We start from the raw sequence: 20,055 nt of genomic DNA on the forward strand, positions 1-20,055 counted from the left end.
TGAAGGTAAAGTAGGTCAACAAGTGTGTGTAAGTGTAAACAGATTACTACAAAGAATACAGTTACGAGTGTTAAAACTGTAGTTTTAAAACAAAGGTATTCTTATTACAGCTTTATCATACTTACATTAACTTCTATTCGTATTAATACTCAGGTTGTTGGGTGATGGAGGGATAGATAGATAGATAGATAGATAGATAGATAGATAGATAGATAGATAGATAGATAGATGCAGGGATTTAGTTTTATTCTATCTATCTATTCTATCTATGTATTCTATCTATATATTTGTTCTAACTTTTATTCTATTTGTTCTATTTATTCTAACTTTGATTCCTCATGTTCATCTGAACATTCCTTAGAGTAGAACTAAATAAACACAAATACAGTAACTATAAACACTGAATTCTGTTGAGCTGAATTGATTTCCTCGCAGGGGGTCTTCTAGATGGGCGGAGACAATTAGGGTGTCGGGGATGATTGGCCGGCGCTGGGCAGACGTGCCCTTGGGCTCGACGCTGATTGGCCAGAGCCGGGCCGGGTCCCTCCTGGGGGCGGGGCCTCGGACCTGCTGTATGTTGAAGCGTCGCGTTGAACCAGTGTAGAGTTTAGAGGGTCTCCGTCTGCCAGGGTGACGAGTCGGGACGTGTGAACACTGATCAAGCTAAACTCTTCCCACCGCTTGGATACTTAACTCTGCCCGGAGGTTTGGATTAACTTCGACAGAAAGAAAACACACTCACACACACACACACACTTTTTTACATTTTTCTTTTTTTTTTTGCTTTGAATTTGCTTTGGAAGAAACGCAGTCGAAGACAATGGGATCCCAGGCATCCAAGGGAGAGGTGGTCGCTGAGGGGGCCGCCGCCGCCGCTGCTGATGCTGCGGCTGTCAAGACCAACGGACAGGTAACTCCTCCAGCCCCTCTCCTCCCAACTCCAGATCCTCCATTAGCTGCATCCGTCTGCACCATCAAGTGACTCCACTTGAGCGTGGGGACGCGCGGGGCTCGTCAGGTGGGAGCATCTCCGGCTCCTGCTCGTGCACGGGTCACCCCCCTGCCCTACCCCCACCCCCACCCAAATTGAATAAATTGTAGTATTCCATATTTATTTATTTTTTGAGTTGAATCCAAGTTCAAAGTGTGTGTGTGTGTGTTTTATTTGAGGTCTCAACCCAAAACTGCACAACGTGTGTGATAGTGTGAGGCGGAGAGGGGGGAGGAAGGATGGGGAGGAGGGGGAGGCAGCGCCAGCACGTAGGCAGTCTACTACTCCTCCCTTGTTAAATACGAGCCTGTCGTCTGATACTTTATTTTTATATGAGCTGCCACTTCACGGAATTACATCCTGCCATGTTTTGTGTGTTTTTCACGCAGATGAGTCACAATTAGTCGTTGATTTCATATTTCACATGATTATTGGATCATTATGGATGGAAATGACCCCCCCACTCTTATTTAGTGACACAAACCCTGACTTCATTTGAGAATCATGTTAAATGAGATAATAAAAAGGGATTGTTTTCGATTTGAGGGGGGAAAAAATCGCATGAGTTGACTTCTTATAATTCTTCCATCGATGAGCTCCAGTCTGCTCTTTGTTGAGCCGCTGTCTGTCTGGTGCCTTAAGCCGTCTGTGAGGCGCTACCGCCGCCTATCGCCTGATTAGAGTACTGCAAGGCGTCGCCTCTGAGCCGGGCGACACGGTGGTTAATTGATGAGCACGACGATGCGCTGGAAATAAATGAGAAATCCACATAAGAAATAGATCCTCTTTGTGTTTCATGCATGTGCAGGGGGTTAAGTGTCAGAAACAGATGGCTTATTGTATTTTCCATTCCTCTTCCAGGAGAATGGACATGTGAAAACCAATGGCGACGTCTCCACAAAGCCTGATGGGGATGCTGCTGCCACCAATGGCTCAGCTGAGGCAGCCAAGGAGCCTGAAGCCAGCGCAGGAGGCGACGCCATCGAGCCAGCGCCTGCTGCAGATGGAGATGCTGCCAAACCGGAGGGCGAGGCTGCAGCCAAGGAGACCCCCAAGAAGAAGAAGAAGAAGTTCTCCCTGAAGAAATCTTTCAACTTCAAGCTGAACCTGAAGAAGACCAAGAAAACCGAGGCTGTCAAAGAGGAGGCGGCCGCCGCCGCTGCCACCCCCTCTGAGGAGAAGCCTGCAGAGAACGGAGCCGCTGCTCCGGCCGAGGAGGAGAAGAAGGAGGAGGTGAAGGAGGAGGCTGCTGCTGCTGCAGCTGAGGCCCCCAAGGTGGAGGAGACCCCGGCAAAGGAGGAGGCCCCCAAGGAGGAGGCCAAGGAGGCAGCTGCTCCAGCCCCTGAGGCCACAAAACCCACAGAGGAGAGCAGCTCGACCCCCGCTCCTTCTGAAAAGAAAGAGTGATTGTACCTTGAGCTCACAATGAACTGGGTGAACTGTTTTGCAAGAGAGAGCGAGAGAGAGAAAATTTAGAGTATATATATATATTTATATATATATGTGTATATGTATACATATGTATATGGATATATGTATATGTAAATATATACACATGTATGTGAGAGACTCCTTCGACGTGCCACTTTTCGTCATGATAACAAGATGACAGACTAGATTCACTAGATCACTTCCCTGGTTTCTGCTTGACATCTGGACCCGGACTGAGTTTTAGGCTGTGGGTTGGTCACGATGTGGAAAATGGATTTTAGTGGCTAGAACGCGAGCTGTCGACACCATGAAGTGAAGACGGATGACGAATGGCTGGAGGAGGATGGAGCGGAAGCATCTTTTACCCTAAAATCTGCAGAAGAAGATGCCTCCCTGCTGAAGGATGAAGCTAGATGATATACTAGGACACCACCACCACTTGAAATGACTGTTAATAGAAAAAAAAAAAATGAAATCAGAAAATTAAAGAGACTTGCCAACTTTTTACATTCCTATATTTTAACCCAAATTTGAAGTATTTTGTGGTGTATTATAGAGAACCATCTTAAAGATTCAGAGAAGCTATGTCTTGTTTGTTTAAAGAAAAAAAAAAATAGACGATTTTGATTTTTACCTTACTATGAAAAAAAGAACACTTAAGCTTGCTATGTTCACTGTTGCGGTTTGATATGAAGCAGAGTTGTTTTATCTGTCGTGTGTGAGCCTGAATCTGCTTTGTCTCTGTAAATACATTGGATTGATTTCTGTTCTTTATTTTGCTAATGTTGACAGATGTTACTGGTTTTATTGTAAAGTTGATAATGGTAAATAAATGTTGGTTACCTTACCTGCATGTGTCTTGACAGTTATTTGCATCATGCCTTAGCTTAAGGAGAAGTTCAGGAGCCTGTTTAGCATGTTTCTGATTTTTTTGTAGCCACAGAAAAGCCACATATATGGAGACCAACAGCAGCACGGTGAGGAGGAGGGATCCAGAAATGAAATTCCTCTAATTTTGACATTTTAAATTGTTTTGGTATCTTCATATTAAACAAATGGAAGCACATAGAAAATCGGAGCAGCTGCACTCTTCCATATTTATTTAACCCGAGAAACTGATTAAAAGCTACATATTGCCATTTTGAAAGGTGAAATTACACCACCAATATTTTTTTTCACAGCTGAATTCATAAAACAGAAAATATAAACCTAATATGGTCAGTTTTCACCTTGTGCTCCTGTTCCACTACATTTTAGGATAAGGATCATCCTTTATTAGTCCCACTATGAGGACGTTTGCCATGTTACAGCAGCAAAGGAGATGGTAAAAATAGACACACATTAAAGAAAGAAATAAGTAAACATACAATATAAACCCAAGGAAAATTGAAAATTACCTATACAGTGTTCGATTTTACATTGAGCATGGCTATAATGGCTGTAATTCCGATGGCAGTAGAGTAAAGTAAAAGGTCAGTACAGTGCTTTTTCAAGAATTGTGACATTAGCAAACTGTCCATGGTAACAAACTGTTTAATTACAGTCGGGTGAGTGATATGGTTGATTAGCACCATATTTCTATCAGTTACAACCCACAAAAATCTGGATTAGGCCCCAAAATTTGACATCAATTAAATTTTTTGGACTCATTCATGTAATTATTCGCCATTATTGGATTAGCAGCCCGGCGTTCAACCGACACCACCACCGACTGTGAAACCAAATGCACATTGTTTTTAATTCATATGGGATTAGGTATCAAATGATTGCACACGTCACTTCGTCAACATGTCACATCGGTCACGATCTGTGATCATCAATGAGACAGTGACCGCCCACATGCTTTGAGCTGATTGGAGCTAATTGAACACACCAACACACACAGGGTTGGCTGTAGTTACCCCTCGCCCTCTATTAGTCTTGTGGCTCTGAGGTAATCACCATTACCTTCCCTTTCTACTACTTCTTCTTCTTCTTCTGCACGTGTACAGTATTCTGCCCATTCAGAGGCGAACATGAACATGGCTAACTGAGCACAGCAGCCCTGTTCTGGGGGAACTGACCTAGTTCACATGCTGATATGATGAGCTGAGATCTGAGCTTCATTTGGACCCAAGCTCCAAACAATTCTGAATTATTTAAACGGGCCTACAGCTCCCGGTCGATGCGACCCTTCGTCTCTTGTTGCAGAGGAACTTGTTAACCATTTGTACTATTATTTCCATTAAAATGTTTCATAAAAACATGAAAAATCATCAGAAGTACAACCTCTATTGTGTAAATCCGTCTTAAAGCCTGACAGTGTACATTAGAAAGTAGGTACAGGCAACTATAATTGTTTCCCTGCTGCTCCACAAGTGTTTCTTTTATCTATTCTATTCACTGATTTGTTTGTTCTGCACACTATACATGAGGTTGTGTGACTGATCACTTCAGAGACACCGCATTTCTCATTTAGCAGTGACATGGTCTGCAGAGATGTGGACGATGCATTCAAAACACAAGTGAGCTCACGCTGACACCTGGTGGCTGTTGCAGGCAGTGCCACAAAGATGATCACCTATTGTTTCCTCTGATCTCTTGTGCTACTTTTTAAGAATCTGTGATGGTTGCAAAACCAGTACACTGCAGTATGAAATTGAATATGAGCAAATAACGGGAAAATGTGTAACGCATTTGATGAGTATAGCAACTGTTAAGGAAAACATTTGAATGAATAAACTTAGACAAAATACAGAAACCAATGCATGTCACTGTCCAAATAAAACTTCAAACAAATAAATAATGTACAGAGTTTGGTAGGTTTAAAAAAACACAGATGCCTAGTTAAAGGTTTACAGCAGCCATGTCAACTTAAATGAATCTGTGGCAATAGACGATGCCACCGGGGTCTCCCACACACAGCCAGAGACAAAGGTGTTGCTTTTCAGTATACATTTTATTAACGCCAAAATAAACTCAACAGTCAACTGAAATACTCCAGCATTTCCTGCTGGAGGTTAGCTGAGCAGCTCAGCAGCGTCTCTTCCCATGTGTCTGTCCCTCTGGCAGCTCCACGGCTGCCTTTTGAATCCAGGGAGAGGTGATTGGCCAACTAGTCTCAGCTGTATACCAATCCCCTCTCCCTGGTTCACCTGGAGCTGCTCACTGAGCCACCTCCACAGAATCTAAATCACTGAACCATCAATAAATGACAAATAGCAACTTCTTAAAAAGCTCACACACACACACACACACACACTGATATTTGCACGTCAAAATCAATAATCCTTTCACTCACTAACATCACACCAAAGACCTTTCTGATATGTGTTTGTGTGTGCGTGCGTGTGTGTGTGTGTGTGGGCATGTCTTTCTATAAGGGACAATTTTGGTTCAATACCATCATTGTGAGGACATTTTGGCTGGTCCTCACAAATTTAATGGACTGTTTGAGGGTTAAGACTTGGTTTTATGGTTAGGGTAAGGTTTAGGTTAGGGTTAGGGTTAGGCATTTATTTATGATGGTTAGGGTATGGGACATTAAATCATGGATGAACTTATACTTCATCAAACTAAATGAAACAAGACTGAGTTCATTGTGTTTGGACACCCTGAACGGCTGGATGTGGCCACCTTCTAGCCCCTGATATTCACTCGTCTGTGAAGAGTCTTGATGTTATTTTGACAGTGTTTTTAAATTTGAAAAGCAGATTTCCTCGGTTGTTAGGTATAACTTCTTTCAGTTGACACTTATAGCTGATATAGGGGATCTATGCCTTCATTCAACACCTGCAGCTCGTCCAAAATGCTGCTGCTTGCCTCCTGTCAGGGAAGAAAAAAGAGGGAACATATAACACCTGTGTTGCACTCCCTCCAATGGCTTCCTGTTCGATGCAGGATCGATTATAAAATGTTGTTGTTAACTTTTAAAACTCTTAATGGACTGGCACTGCCTTACCTAGTTGAGCTCCTTCATATTCACACTCCAGTTAGAGAGCTGAGGTCAGCCACTCAGCTGCTTCTGGATTTGCCTAAAACGAGGCTCATAACCAGAGGGGATTGAGCCTTTGCAGTAGCCGCCCCAAACATGTGGAAAAGCTTACCACTCCACATTAGATCTGCCCGCTCTCTCGCACGCTTCAAATCATTGTTTAAAACAAATCTCTTTTCTTTAGCCTCCTTAAATACCTATATCATATCCTTAATACCTCGATCATGTCCTTAAATACCCCTTCATCATATCCTTTAATAACCTTTATCATATCCTTAAATACCATTATCATATCCTTAAATAACCTTTATCATATCCTTAAATACCATTATCATATCCTTAAATAACCTTTTATCATATCCTTAAATACCTTGATCATATCCTTAAATACCTCGATCATACCCTTAAATACTTCTATATCATGTCCTTAACAAGGTATTTAATATCTCAATCATATCCATAAATACCTCGATCATACCCTTAAATACGTCTATATTATGTCCTTAAATTCCTTTATATCATACCTCAATCATATCATTAAATACCTCAATCATATCCTTAGATACCTCTATCATATCCCTAATTACCTCTATATCATATCCTTAATACCACTATATCATATCCTTAATACCACTATATCATATCCTTAATACCTCGATCATGTCCTTAAATACCCCTTCATCATATCCTTAAATAACCTTTATCATATCCTTAAATACCTCAATTATGTCCTTAAATACCCCTTCATCATATCCTTAAATAACCTTTATCATATCCTTGAATACCATTATCATATCCTTACATACGTCTATATCGTATCCTTAAAAACCTCAATCATGTCCTTAAATACCCCTACATCATATCCTTAAATACTTTTCTCATATCCTTAAATAACCTTTATCATATCCTTAAATACCTTGATCATATCCTTAAATACCTCGATCATATCCTTAAATACCACTATATCATAATACTTATATACCTGTATCATGTCCTTAAATACCTCGATCATATCCTTAAATACCTCTATATCATATACTTAAATACTTATATATCATATCCTTAAAAACGTCGATCATATACTTAAATACTTCTATCATGTCCTTAAAAACCTCTACATCAATATACCTGTATATAGGTCCAGATGTGCACAGTCTAGACTTCACTGTCTGGTTGGGGCTGCAGCCTTTAGAGCTGCTCGCTCTGTCACACCGGCGCCTCCCGGTCGGGCGGGGGAGCGCCTGTGATTGGTCGACTGGAGCTCAGCGCGAGCTCCCCGGTGCAGCAGCGGAGCCGGTGGGTGCGAGTCGGGGGGCTAATTGGTGTAAAATGGCGCTGTCTCAAGGAACAAAGAAAAAAGTTTGCTATTACTATGACGGTAAATATCCAGCTTGTTCACCTCAGACTCTCCCGCGGCCGAAGCGGATTCTGCGGCGCCTGCACGTTCAGGGCAATTAACGCGTTTTTTCCTCTTTTTAAAAAAAAAACCGAGTGTGCAGCACAACCCGGCTGAGCTAGCCGGTGTAGCAAGCTAACGTTAGCTTCCTCGATTGGCTAAGTAGCGCATCCCTAGCTGCATGAGCATGTTCGCTAGCAGATGGCCTGAAGCTGCACGCAGGGTTCCATCCGGTGCTCCCCTCACTTCCACGTTCTCCAATGACCGGAATCCATCCTTTTATTTTGTAAAGCGTCGCGTTGCACTGTGAAATGTGTATGCGAGCTAATTCCGGCGCTGATCACATCAGTCTGTCTAACAACTTCCAAGAATTGGGGAAGTCGTCGTGCACAATAATCATATCCACTGAAGCAATGTCACGTGTAACTCTTTGGTTTTGTTTAATACTATTTAAGAAAAGGGGCACATTATTGCCCCTTTATGTTGAAAAGCCTCTGGGTCAGAAAGCGTGTGAATGATCAATAAGCAGCAGTCCTGTCAAATCGATCGTACTCTCGTATTTATAACTGTGTAATATCAGGTCCACAGGGTTTTGTACAGCATCATACTGTGAACATGTCAGAACAATCCATCAGCCATGATGTGGATGTAGGTCAAACTCAGGACTTGTTCGTTTCCATCACATTTAATTGATATTCAGGGGACACTTTTGATTGAAGTTTGGTATCGAGTCCACTCTAACGTGAGGGATATAAAATGTACCATACAATTTTGTAGTTTTATTTGCTATATAAACTTGTCTGCGTCCCTTTTTCTCTCCAAGGTGATGTGGGGAACTACTACTATGGCCAGGGCCATCCCATGAAACCCCACAGGATCCGCATGACACACAACCTCCTTCTCAACTATGGACTCTACAGGAAAATGGAGATTTATGTGAGTTGGATCACTCAACACAATCGTTAAGTTTCACCGTGGCATTTTAAGCCTTAACCATGTGAAATGACACCATATTCTCAAAAGTAGGGTTTTTTAAAAACCCATCAACTTGATCGTGATTGGTGTACTTGAGATGAGTAACTTTCAAAGAGCTCAAAGGATTTTCGCCATCTATGCTTTTTATCACACAAGCCTTAATGAGTGTGTTTAAATTGGCACCGATTAGAAAAATCCAGCATTCACTGGTAAATCAAAGTTTCCTAAATCCCCATTTCAATAAGTTATCTGATCGGTAAGGTGATGATTGCTCCAGATGAACTTTCCCGACCAAACTCTTCATCGCACTGACCAGTCCATCCCTCCACAATGTCAGCATGAAAATCCCCTGGTCATCAACCTGGGTGTTGATGACCAGCTTTCTGTCATTATTGTCACCAGTTAGTAGATTCCTGAATTAAAAATGCTGCTGACAGAGGTGCTACAATTCCATCAGAACATCTGTCCCTGTAGTGTTAAAGCCTCATGCAATAGTTTTCATGTTTAGACTTTGTGCTTGTGCAAAAAATGGTTTGGTATTTAAGTTTTCCTGCAAGTGTTGAGTCACACAGACAGCAGTGCACACAACACACAGAGTTTCTCTTTTTGTAACATGACCGCTACAAAGTGGGCAAGCTATTCTATTTGTCAGACACAGCAGGTCTTTGCGAGACCCCCTGCCGGCCAAGTATTACTGACAAGTGGAGAAAAGGCATCCTCACTACCTTTGCTTCTGTTTCCAGCGGCCACACAAAGCCAGTGGTGAAGAGATGACAAAATACCACAGCGATGACTACATCAAGTTCCTGAGGTCCATCCGACCAGACAACATGTCTGAGTATAGCAAACAGATGCAGAGATGTGAGTGTCCACTTTTCCTCCAACAGATGCTCAAGTATTCTTCCTGCAGGGCTCACGTTCTCCGACGCTGTGCCAGAATTACGGTGCAGGGCCACGTATGCATACAGCCATGAGGAACTGTATAGGGTTCATTTTGATTTGTAAACCCTGTTGCTGTCCACGTATGTTAAATCTTTCTGTCCTGGTCTCTTCCTCACAGTCAATGTTGGAGAGGACTGTCCAGTGTTTGATGGTCTGTTTGAGTTTTGCCAGCTGTCAACAGGAGGCTCTGTCGGTACGTTGTCCCAACCACGCATACGATAATAATAGTGACACCGTCTTCACAGAGGACTGACAACATTTTAATTAACGTCATATTTTGACTCTGTTCCTTCCTTCTTGTAGCTGGATCAGTGAAGCTGAACAAGCAGCAGACAGATATCGCCATTAACTGGGCAGGTGGACTCCATCACGCCAAGAAGTCTGAGGCTTCTGGTTTCTGCTACGTCAACGACATCGTCCTGGCCATCCTCGAGCTGCTCAAGTAAGTTGAGCCTCGCTGCTCGGTTTCTACACCCATCTGACAGGGTTTGTTCATTTGGACCAAAAACAGAATCTGGCATGTATTGATACTAGTTTTGCTGGATTACATCCACACCTGCCATGGAGCTTTATGTGTGACGCACACAATCAAATCATTCTTATATGCCAAACACCAGACTGCTGCCTTTGACTTTTTCTTCTTTCTCGGCTGGTGCAAGTTCTGAATGCAGTTATTTATCTGTCCCAGAACTTGAGTCTCTTAGGATGTCATTAACAGAATTGTCTGTACTGTGTAGGTACCATCAGAGAGTGTTGTACATCGACATTGACATTCACCACGGTGATGGGGTGGAGGAGGCCTTCTACACCACCGACCGAGTCATGACTGTCTCCTTCCACAAGTATGGGGAGTACTTCCCTGGCACCGGAGACCTGAGGGTTAGTTGTTTGTTCTCACTTTTCCTGTAGAAATCAGTTGTTACTTCTGCAGTTGTGGACAGTAACTCAGTGATATATCCAATATGTGCAGGACATTGGAGCTGGGAAGGGAAAGTACTATGCAGTAAACTACCCACTTAGAGACGGCATCGATGATGAGTCCTATGAAGCCATCTTTAAACCAGTAAGTCTGATTTCATGAAGTATCTATGTAAATATACATCCTCCCTCTGCCTGCTGCGCCACCCCTCGAATGAACACTCCGGGGATATTTTTGTTGTTGTGAACACCGGAGAATCTTGTTCATAAGTGAAAGGCAAACTCCAGAGAAAGTCCGGACCTCATTGTGCGGACATTCTGTGGAGTTCACGCCTGAAAAGGACATTTCTGAGTTCTTCTGCGTCTGTTTTAGATCATGGCTAAAGTCATGGAGATGTACCAGCCAAGTGCTGTGGTTCTCCAGTGTGGAGCTGATTCTCTTTCTGGAGACAGACTGGGCTGCTTCAACCTTACCATCAAAGGTATAAACACACATGTCACGCTCCAAAAAGTGCTATCTTCTAAACGTACTGGGAATTAAACATGAGTACGTGTTGACTCTTTTAGGCCACGCCAAATGTGTTGAGTACATCAAAAGCTTCAACCTGCCGCTGCTGATGCTGGGCGGCGGCGGCTACACCATTCGTAACGTGGCTCGCTGCTGGACCTATGAAACGGCTGTTGCCCTGGACTGCTCCATCCCCAACGAGCTGCCCTACAACGATTACTTTGAGTACTTTGGGCCCGACTTCAAGCTGCACATCAGCCCGTCCAACATGACCAACCAGAACACCAACGAGTACCTGGAGAAGATCAAGCAGCGTCTGTTTGAAAACCTGCGCATGCTGCCTCACGCCCCCGGTGTCCAGATGCAGGCAATCCCAGAGGACGCCCCGCACCCAGACAGCGGAGACGAGGACGAGGAGGACCCGGACAAACGCATCTCTAGTAAGAGACATCCATAGATGCAGAACTTTGGTTAAGTCTGTGTTTGCTTTTGAAGGTATATTAAAGAACTATGCCTGTTGTTCTGTTTCCAGTTCGGGCCCATGACAAGAGGATAGCATGTGAGGAGGACTTTTCTGACTCTGAGGACGAGGCAGAGGGGCAAGGAGGAGGCCGCAGGAACGCAGCCAACCACAAGAAGCCGAAACGAGTAAAGAAGGAGGAAGAGAAGGAAGGAGAGGAAAAGAAAGGTAACTGTCGTTCCCAAGACAACCTTGTATTTGGAGTTAAATTAAATATGATTATTATTTTATTCATCTGTCTTGTTGCTTCCCAGAAGTGAAAGAGGAGGAGAAGGAGGAAGAGAAGATGGACACGTCAGGGTAAGAGATGCACATTCAAAGTACAGTAGTACAACAGATTGGCAAAGTAACCAAGTTTTGAGAACCATCTTCATTGTGTCTTATTTGATGTTTTAAAAGAAGGAAAATATTTGCTTTCACTTCTGAAGTGCAGAAAATAATGCTACCTTTGTGCACGGTGGGTTTTGTCTATCAAAAACCATTCTGCTCCTGTCTCGTTGCCCCAACCCTCATTGCTGGTGACATTTTCAGGTTGTGAGGATAAAACACCAAGCTTCTCATCTAATTACATAAATGAAGATGGTACTTTTCAGCAACAGAAATTACATTTGACTGCTAGGAACAGTCAAGTGTCAGTATCATAGTTGTTTCCTGATCAAAGCCGTTTTGGTAAAATCTAAGTTACCCTGCTGACAGTTTGTTGCCAGATATGTTGGTGCTTAAAAACATTGTTTGTGTTCCAGACCAAAGGAGGAGGTGAAGACAACTTGAAGCCCGGCACGGAAGAGAATGACAGTCGTACTATTTTCCTCGAGCCCCACTGATTCCTCCACTCTCCTCCTACGATGACAGGACCTTCCTGTATTCCACTTTTATCCTGTGTTACTATTGGCCGACCTGGTTTACATTTTGCCACACCTGTTTCCAAGCTCAGTGAAGCACCAGTTGTGTGGGTGTTGACCAGAACGTTTACACAGTATTTGATGAATGATAAAACATGAGTGTTGCCCTTTTCTCTTCTGAGTGTTAACCCCACCCACCTGGAGCTCCATGGAGTGAAAAACAAACGCCATAAATCCTTTCCAGCCATTGTGTGAACCAGGTCTGCTGTAATGTGAAGATCTACAGCGTTACTCTTCCTCTCATGCCAATTCAGATTTAACATATATGTGGGGCCCATGAAAAGTTACCTGCAGAGACGTAGATGATTTATAAGTCTAGTGCTCACATGCAAAAATGTCTATTTATGGTACTGTTAGAATAACCAGCATTCACCAAACTGAAAGTCTGGCTTTGCTGTGTTCATTTATCAGTGAATGCATGTTTAGAATGATGTCGCCTTTTACTGTGTACATAATACTCTCCCTTTTACCCAGTCAGTCCCTGTTCTATGCTCAGTGTTAATTTTATAATTTTTTTTACTTTTAACGTCTGTCCCTTCATCCCGTCTTATGAAGACAGTGTTTCTCCTCCTGAATTGTTTGTGTGTGAATGGGTATGAACATTGTGTTGGGGAGTGAGTGACCTGTTTTAGATATTTTGTACCATTATAAAGGTGGAGTGAGCTGCTCCAACGCTCTACATGTGGCTGTTTGGAGTTCTATCCTTGTGAAATGTGTATTATCATGACTTTGTAATAAAAAATTAAGAAAACCGATGGGTCACGTCTTGATATAATTTACAGTGCACTCTAAGTTTATTCCAGTTGTGTATTTTTATGGTTCAATACTTCAGCAGGTATTTGTAGTTTAGATGTCACTTAGCAATGAACCACTACTGTCGGCTGCGTTCAGCTTGAACAAAAGGATTGAAACGTTACATTTAAATGTAAACAATGGTGTGGAATACACAAACATTGCAGCTGTGGCAGCAGGGAAGGCCATCCTTGGCATCGAAGAAAATCTCGGTCAATGTTTCACACTTTAAAATACGCTTGGTGTTTCTGTCTGCTTTTGCCAACTGGAATAGCTGCTTCCAACAGCTTCAATTGATGTGCACCAAGTAGCTGCCACATTTGTAGGCAACTTTAGAATCTATAGAGTGCAACACCTTTTAACCCATTATGGCCGGGTGCAACATATGCCACCATTTAAGAATGGGTGTGACGTTTGTGTACTTTCCCTAGAGTCGGATGTGTTGTCATAGACTGATGAAATGCATCGTGATTCGCATCAGGAATACTAAATATAGATGGAAAAGTTATTTACTTGTTGACAAATGATCTTATTTCCTGTCATATCCAGTTTCAAAGGCAAAGCAAATCTTTTAAAGTTTTAGCTTTTTAATGTTTTTCTTTTCACATTTCCATCTGCTGAAAACCAAAACTTTGAGCAGTTTCTCAGAATAGCTTAAAGTTTACGGCACGGTTTATACCCACAGCTGTTGATTGGGTGTCACCTTTTAAACACCCACTAAGCGGGAGAAAACATACCTCCATGAACGTAACTGCTGCACATAAACATGTCATTCAACCAGGAAACTAACAAAACTGCATAACGTTGTGATTGAACGTGCCTCAACACAAACCCTACCGCTGCTTTTTGTTTTCAATTCCAGCAGGTTGTTAATATTTTATTTAGTACCTCCGCCAGAGATGTTATGTTTTCATCTGCGTACTACACAAAAACTACTTCACACAGATAACCTTGGGGTGGACTTGGTAGTTCTGGTATTGGGAGTTTATAGTTTAAGGACTAAGAGATCCACAGATCACAAAGACATGACTTCAATAGGTAATTTTTATGGTGATTCATGGTGGAATGGCTTACAACAGTGTTAATAAGTCAAATTCTACTCGGTTGTAGAAGCAGATTAAACAAAGTTCGGAATCAGGGGGTGTGGCTTAAAGTCCAGTCACGCTAAACGTTGCAGATCAAGGATACAAAAGTTTTTACTCTTATGCTTCTGATATCACCGAGACAGTTTCCAAGTGTTATTACAAAAAACAGCCTTTTAAAAACACACCACACTCTTAACTGAGAAGCAGTCAAATAGCTCTTGTGACCGGCGACCTCCCTCTTCCTGACTGGGCCGAGTGTTGCGGTGGTTGGAGCTGTGGAGTCGAGGAGCCTGATTCTTCTTATGCCTCCAGTTCAAAGTCAAAGTACTGTGGGTCAAAGTAATGAATCCTTACGTATCCGTCCTCTCCTCCACTGCTGTAACTGTAGACGACAAGCACAGGAGCACAAACACATTATTACGGCGACTACTTTGTGTTTGACACCTGTGTTCTTTGAGAAGCTAATCGGTCTCCTACCTCTTGCCATCGGGGTGGAACGCCACACAGTTGATGGGGCCGAAATGTCCTTTGACTCTGCCAAACTCCTCCTCATAGGCAGCGTGGAAGAACCTGGGGATAGGAAAGAAGTCATGTTATCACACTGGTATTATACCATGTGATTAGTGAACAAAGAATTACGTTGTTGCGTGGTATAAATCTATAAACTACAAAATAGTATTAGGGCCACTTGAAGGGGGGAATTCTTGACATTTAGAGAAATGAAGTCTTAATATTACAAGAATAAAGTCATAATTTTATGAGAACAAGTTGTATTATTGAGAGAATTAAGTCAGAATTTTATGAGAGCAAAGTTGTTAATTTTCAAGAATAAAGTCATAATACAAGAATAAATTCAGAATTTTAGGCTGCGTAAGAGGGTGACTATCAGAAGATCAGTCTGTCGCCTGTGTTAAGATGAGGAATGTGTAGCATCTTAAGTTATACTTTAGTTGAACAATAAAATGTTTAATCTTTTGGCTTATCAGCACCACATTATCATAAGTATCAGGACTTTGGAAAGATTGTTTTCTATTCTGAAAACAAAACAGACTTGGAGGAAATTGGCTCTTTTGTGGAGGAAGAAATGTTTGTGGTCGACTGTGAGGCTGGCGGTGGCAACATCTGTGTGATGCTCAGTAGTTTCATAGTTTCTCAGGAATCAATGACATCCCATTCAATATTTTTGATCCAACTAATAAGCGGCAAGGAGAAACTGCTAGCTGGAGTTTAACTCCTTCAAACTCCAGCTAGCAGTTTCTCCTTGCTGCTAATTTCCATAAAAATGTTTCTTTATTCTCATGATATTGTGACTTTATTCTCCTTAAATTACATCTTTATGGTCGTAATATTACAACTTTATCTCACAATCTTCAATATGGTCCTACTAATCCGTCATAATGAACTGTGCCCAGTATAGTGGAAATAAAAAAGCACCTGATGTTAAACATTAGGTTTAAAGCAGAGAGGTTATCTTTCTCGACCTCACCTGGCCTCAAACTTGCCAATCCTGGTGGAGGTCGTGGTGACCTCCATGGCTTCCTGCCCACCTCCCATCACCACCTGATTCAAACACACACACCGAACACAAGTGTTACAGGTCAATGGAGCTAGACAGTTTTTTGTGGCAGTAGGACACATGTACTGTCAAAGTTTTCTCTTACATGATCCATAATGGGGGAGATGGCAGCAGAGTTGACATTTCTCTCTGTCTTGAACGTCTTGATGTGGTCGAGAGTAGCGGAGTCAAAGAGCTGAGAGGAAACAGAAGACACCACATGCTCAGTGACAGTGGGATATCAGACAGAGGGTGATGGTGATACACTAACAACAACTAACTATGAACAGGCATAGCAATAATGCTCAGTGAATACATCAATATGATACACTGACATGGTTAAATAGTCTTATGCTTAGCAGTGTTGCACCAAGTTCCCCTTCTTGCTCTTGTCAAAGTTCAGAGCGCAAGGGTAATAGATTCAATGGTACTTAATGGTATTACTTATGTTTCGTTAATCCCTCATCATTCAGTCTTTAATTTAAATTGCTGTTGAATTATTTTGCTCGTCTTTGAGGTTTTGTCTTCTGGTTTTTATTTGTCCTCATGGTAAAGTACTTTGCAACGGCTGTTTTGAAAGGTAGTTATTATTATTAACTAGTCGGTTTGTTCCACCAGCAGTTGTAAACACTGTAATAAACACTGGGTGTAGTGTCTTGTCCAACTCACACAAAATGACTGAAATGCTGGTAAATGACACAGGACAATTTTCAAGTATAACTAACATTGCTTGTGGAATTATGTTTGGTCATTATATGCAACTTTAACCACAAACAGAACTGTGTGATTACATTGGCATTAGTAAGCCCGGCGAGTTGACAGTTCTTACCTTGGCGCTGTTGTCTTTTGAGGCACTGACGAACATTGTGAGGTCCACAGATGTCTGGATGTCATTGATCTGTTTGGTGTGCTCCTTGGCCTTCTTCAGGATCTCTCCAGACTGTCCACAAATAACAGGCATCAGGACATGCTAGTGGAAACTTTGCTTCAAAATGGCTCTCTCCCGACTTCCTGGTTACCTGTGCCTTTACACTTGTATGTATATGCTTTACATCCTTACTCAATGAAATATACTAATACATATTTTCTGGCAAATTAAGTACTTATTCTCCATCTGAATCATTTATAGCTCTGGTGTCCATAACCAGTTTCAGATTTTTTGCAGTCACTTTATTACATTCCCATATGTGACCAGTACCTTGGCGCTGAACTGGTTGAACTCTCCGTTCTCGTGACCAGCGATGACGAACTCTCCCAGAGGCCCCCACACTGCACTGGTGATCTTGTGATCGTTGCAGGGTAGCGACAGGTACGGCTGGTTGTCCTCTGCAGAGATGGAGGGATTCGCTTGTTATTCCACTGAGAAGATCCTGCTGATCAATGTATTCTCCAGCAGTGTTACTGGGTCATTCCATGTCAAATCATCACACTTTGGAGACTCACCATCACAGATCTTAATGAAATGATGGTTTGGTCACACGAGAAACTTAGAGAACTGAAATCTCATGTGTCATGGATCCTAGTTAGTGAGCTGACTGACGGGTTATTTGTCTTTTAATATAGGTCACAGAGAAATGGTTCACAAATAGTTTAAAAGCTCTTTTCAAGCTCAATCTTTATCCAAACAGTTTGGATACCCCCCCAATATAAAAAATAACATTGTGAGTGATTATAACAGTTAATTACAAAAACGTACATTTTAAAATTGGTTAAATTTTCCTCAAACAACAAACATCTAACAATCTCTCTTAATGTTACAAAATAGCCATATATTAGCTTACACCAAATAGCAGTGCAATTATGACTTGTTAATACAAATTTGATACAATCCATGTATAAAGTAACCCAAGACAAATGCTAATAAGAGCTGGTCTGATCTATATTTAAGGTAAAATAATTGAAGTCACTGCTGAGTGAGAACTGTTTAAGTGCAGTGTGTGACATGTACCGATCTGCTGTGGATCCCTCAGGTCGAAGAAGTTCAGGAAACACTGGTAACCCATCTGCTTGTCTGTGGAGAACATGATGATGTTGCCGCTGAAGTCGAAGCCGCACGTCCTGACAGCAGAGTTGGTCTGGAGCAGAGCCAGCTGTTTACCTGTGCAGCACAGTGGGACGGAGGAGCAGCAGGTTAAGTGGTTGTAGGATCTCAAACTACAGCTGCAACGTTGAAATCTGTAGAAAGTGAAATCTAACTCAGCTGAGACAGTCTGCAGCTAGATTTGACCTACCGGTCTGGCAGTCCCACAGTCGACAGCTGTTGTCGGCTGATCCTGTCAAAACGTTTTTAGTGTCCCCTGAGAGACGTCATGTTAAGGAACCAAACATGTACGACATCAGCTAGTAGAGCTAGAGACACTGCATCACTGGAATATGAGCTCAAACATTATATACTGTATATGATTGTGAGAAAACAAAGTAAAGTTGTTGAAAAGGATACAGTCACAGTCGACACACCACACAGCTCCTGTGTGTCCATTGTAGGTGCCCAGCCTCTCGCCATTGACAGAGTACCACACGTTGGTAACCTGTGGAGAGCGACATTGGAGAAGATGCAGTGGATAAGTTGCAAAATACACTTGCACCGTGATAACAACAGGAATCAGAACATGACCTGATATCAACCAGGGTTTCTGCTGGGCGTTATAAAGTCAATCATCTGAATTAAAGGCCTTAAAAACAAGACTTAAATATATTAAAATGTAATGTACTGGGTCTGAAATATGTTGAGGTAGATCTGAGATAAAGATACATTTGCATGTTAAATTTTGTTTGTTTTTAAAAGAAATGTTTTGACAGCAAGTTGTAGTACTTTCGCAATTATACAATTATTAGCGGTAACAAAAATACAAATAAGATCAGCGTGGAAGTGATAACTGAGTCTACAAACGTCAGAATCGATCTCAGGAAACCAACAGTCTCTGCCTGTAGTTTGAGAGATAACTTGACATTCTAAGAAATATTCTGTCCTAGGCTACTTCACCTCATCATTTACTATGGGGATGTGTCAGTGATTCTCAGGCTCTGATATTCCTTCGTGTCTGTCGTTCTTGACATTGGTCTTATATGTATTATGGTCTTGAATTGCAGATGTTCTTGCTGAAAGGAGCAGTCAACTCACCGTGTCTTTAGCTACTGAGAACAGCAGGTCTCCCTCCCTGTTGTACTTGATTTGGGTGATGGACCTCTCGTGGCCCTGCAGCAGGATGGGTCTCTGTGGGGAGGGATGGACGTTGAAACAGATGCGGAGAACAACAGCTGTAAACTACAGGGGCAGGAGCCGCTTGGATCTGGTCAGGTGCTCGCACGAAGACGCATGGATGCCGTCGTCTGTGCTCACTCACACCGACGCATCATTCACTGGTTTGTTTTTATATAAAAGTTACAGACATTGAATCCCTCCGCATCACCTCCATCGAGCAGCTAACACCAACCAGCTCACGTTCACCTCAACGTTGACTCATTCAGAAGCTAAGCTAACGTTAGCCGGGACAGACATGCTAGCTACACCGAAGCTAACGCTGCGGGTTAGACAGCGAGCGGACTTCTGGGCAGAATCAAACTCGCTGGGTTTTATTAAAAGAAAAAACACACTAACCATTGTTACCGGCTGTGAGCTGCCACTCTGTCCGGTTTGTTCTCTGCGTCGCCTCAAAGAGAGAAAAGATGAACACTCGTGTTACAGGCGCCGGAGCTGTGGCGGAAAAGGAAGTAGCTTTCTTCTTCTACTTCTTGTTTGAGGTGCCGCTTGCGTCCGTGGTGCACTTACTGCCACCTGCTGGAGTCATTGAACTCACTCTGAAAGATATTCACTGTTCGTACAGTAAATAACATTTAACCATCAGCTCATCACAGTAACAGCAAAAGAGATTTAATAGAAAATAACAAAATAAATGGGACTGAAATGTCAAGTAGAGTAAGATGAGTCATTAAAACAATTGAATTAAGACATAAGTATATCAAATGTCTGTCATGGTGCTTTTGTATTATTTAAAAAAATCCTTAAGAGGTGATAAGGGATTTTTTAAATGATATTTAATAGGAGCAAGGTGTGAGTGATATAGTGA

The 20,055-nt window shown here is 42.2% G+C and overlaps 3 protein-coding genes across 4 annotated transcripts; 2 read left to right on the forward strand and 1 right to left on the reverse strand.

The window, feature by feature from the left end:
- Positions 1-579: 579 nt before the first annotated feature.
- On the forward strand, positions 580-3,269 carry marcksl1b (MARCKS-like 1b). Of its 2 annotated transcripts, XM_035183584.2 has the most exons (3): positions 595-705; positions 804-910; positions 1,853-3,269. In XM_035183584.2, the coding sequence occupies exons 2-3, from the start codon at positions 821-823 to the stop codon at positions 2,396-2,398; spliced, it is 636 nt and encodes a 211-aa protein (XP_035039475.2). In that variant the 5' UTR covers positions 595-705; positions 804-820; the 3' UTR covers positions 2,399-3,269. The 2 variants fall into 2 exon arrangements, with proteins under 2 accessions (XP_035039474.2, XP_035039475.2); XM_035183583.2 differs by having other exon boundaries at positions 580-910.
- Positions 3,270-7,640: 4,371 nt separating this feature from the next.
- hdac1 (histone deacetylase 1) lies at positions 7,641-13,307 on the forward strand. Its single transcript, XM_035182969.2, has 12 exons — positions 7,641-7,773; positions 8,615-8,727; positions 9,510-9,627; positions 9,827-9,901; positions 10,012-10,150; positions 10,446-10,587; positions 10,679-10,771; positions 11,000-11,108; positions 11,194-11,574; positions 11,667-11,822; positions 11,909-11,954; positions 12,398-13,307. The coding sequence occupies exons 1-12, from the start codon at positions 7,725-7,727 to the stop codon at positions 12,423-12,425; spliced, it is 1,449 nt and encodes a 482-aa protein (XP_035038860.1). The 5' UTR covers positions 7,641-7,724; the 3' UTR covers positions 12,426-13,307.
- A 1,071-nt stretch (positions 13,308-14,378) lies between these two features.
- On the reverse strand, positions 14,379-19,748 carry eif3i (eukaryotic translation initiation factor 3, subunit I). Its single transcript, XM_035182970.2, has 11 exons — positions 19,587-19,748; positions 19,110-19,202; positions 18,429-18,516; positions 18,220-18,285; positions 17,937-18,086; positions 17,187-17,314; positions 16,818-16,928; positions 16,095-16,184; positions 15,920-15,993; positions 14,911-15,003; positions 14,379-14,815 (listed from the first exon to the last, which is right to left on the reverse strand). The coding sequence occupies exons 1-11, from the start codon at positions 19,587-19,589 to the stop codon at positions 14,734-14,736; spliced, it is 978 nt and encodes a 325-aa protein (XP_035038861.1). The 5' UTR covers positions 19,590-19,748; the 3' UTR covers positions 14,379-14,733.
- Between the last annotated feature and the right edge of the window lie 307 nt (positions 19,749-20,055).

This window comes from Hippoglossus stenolepis, chromosome 17, assembly GCF_022539355.2.
Source record: "Hippoglossus stenolepis isolate QCI-W04-F060 chromosome 17, HSTE1.2, whole genome shotgun sequence".
NCBI lineage: Eukaryota > Metazoa > Chordata > Actinopteri > Pleuronectiformes > Pleuronectidae > Hippoglossus > Hippoglossus stenolepis.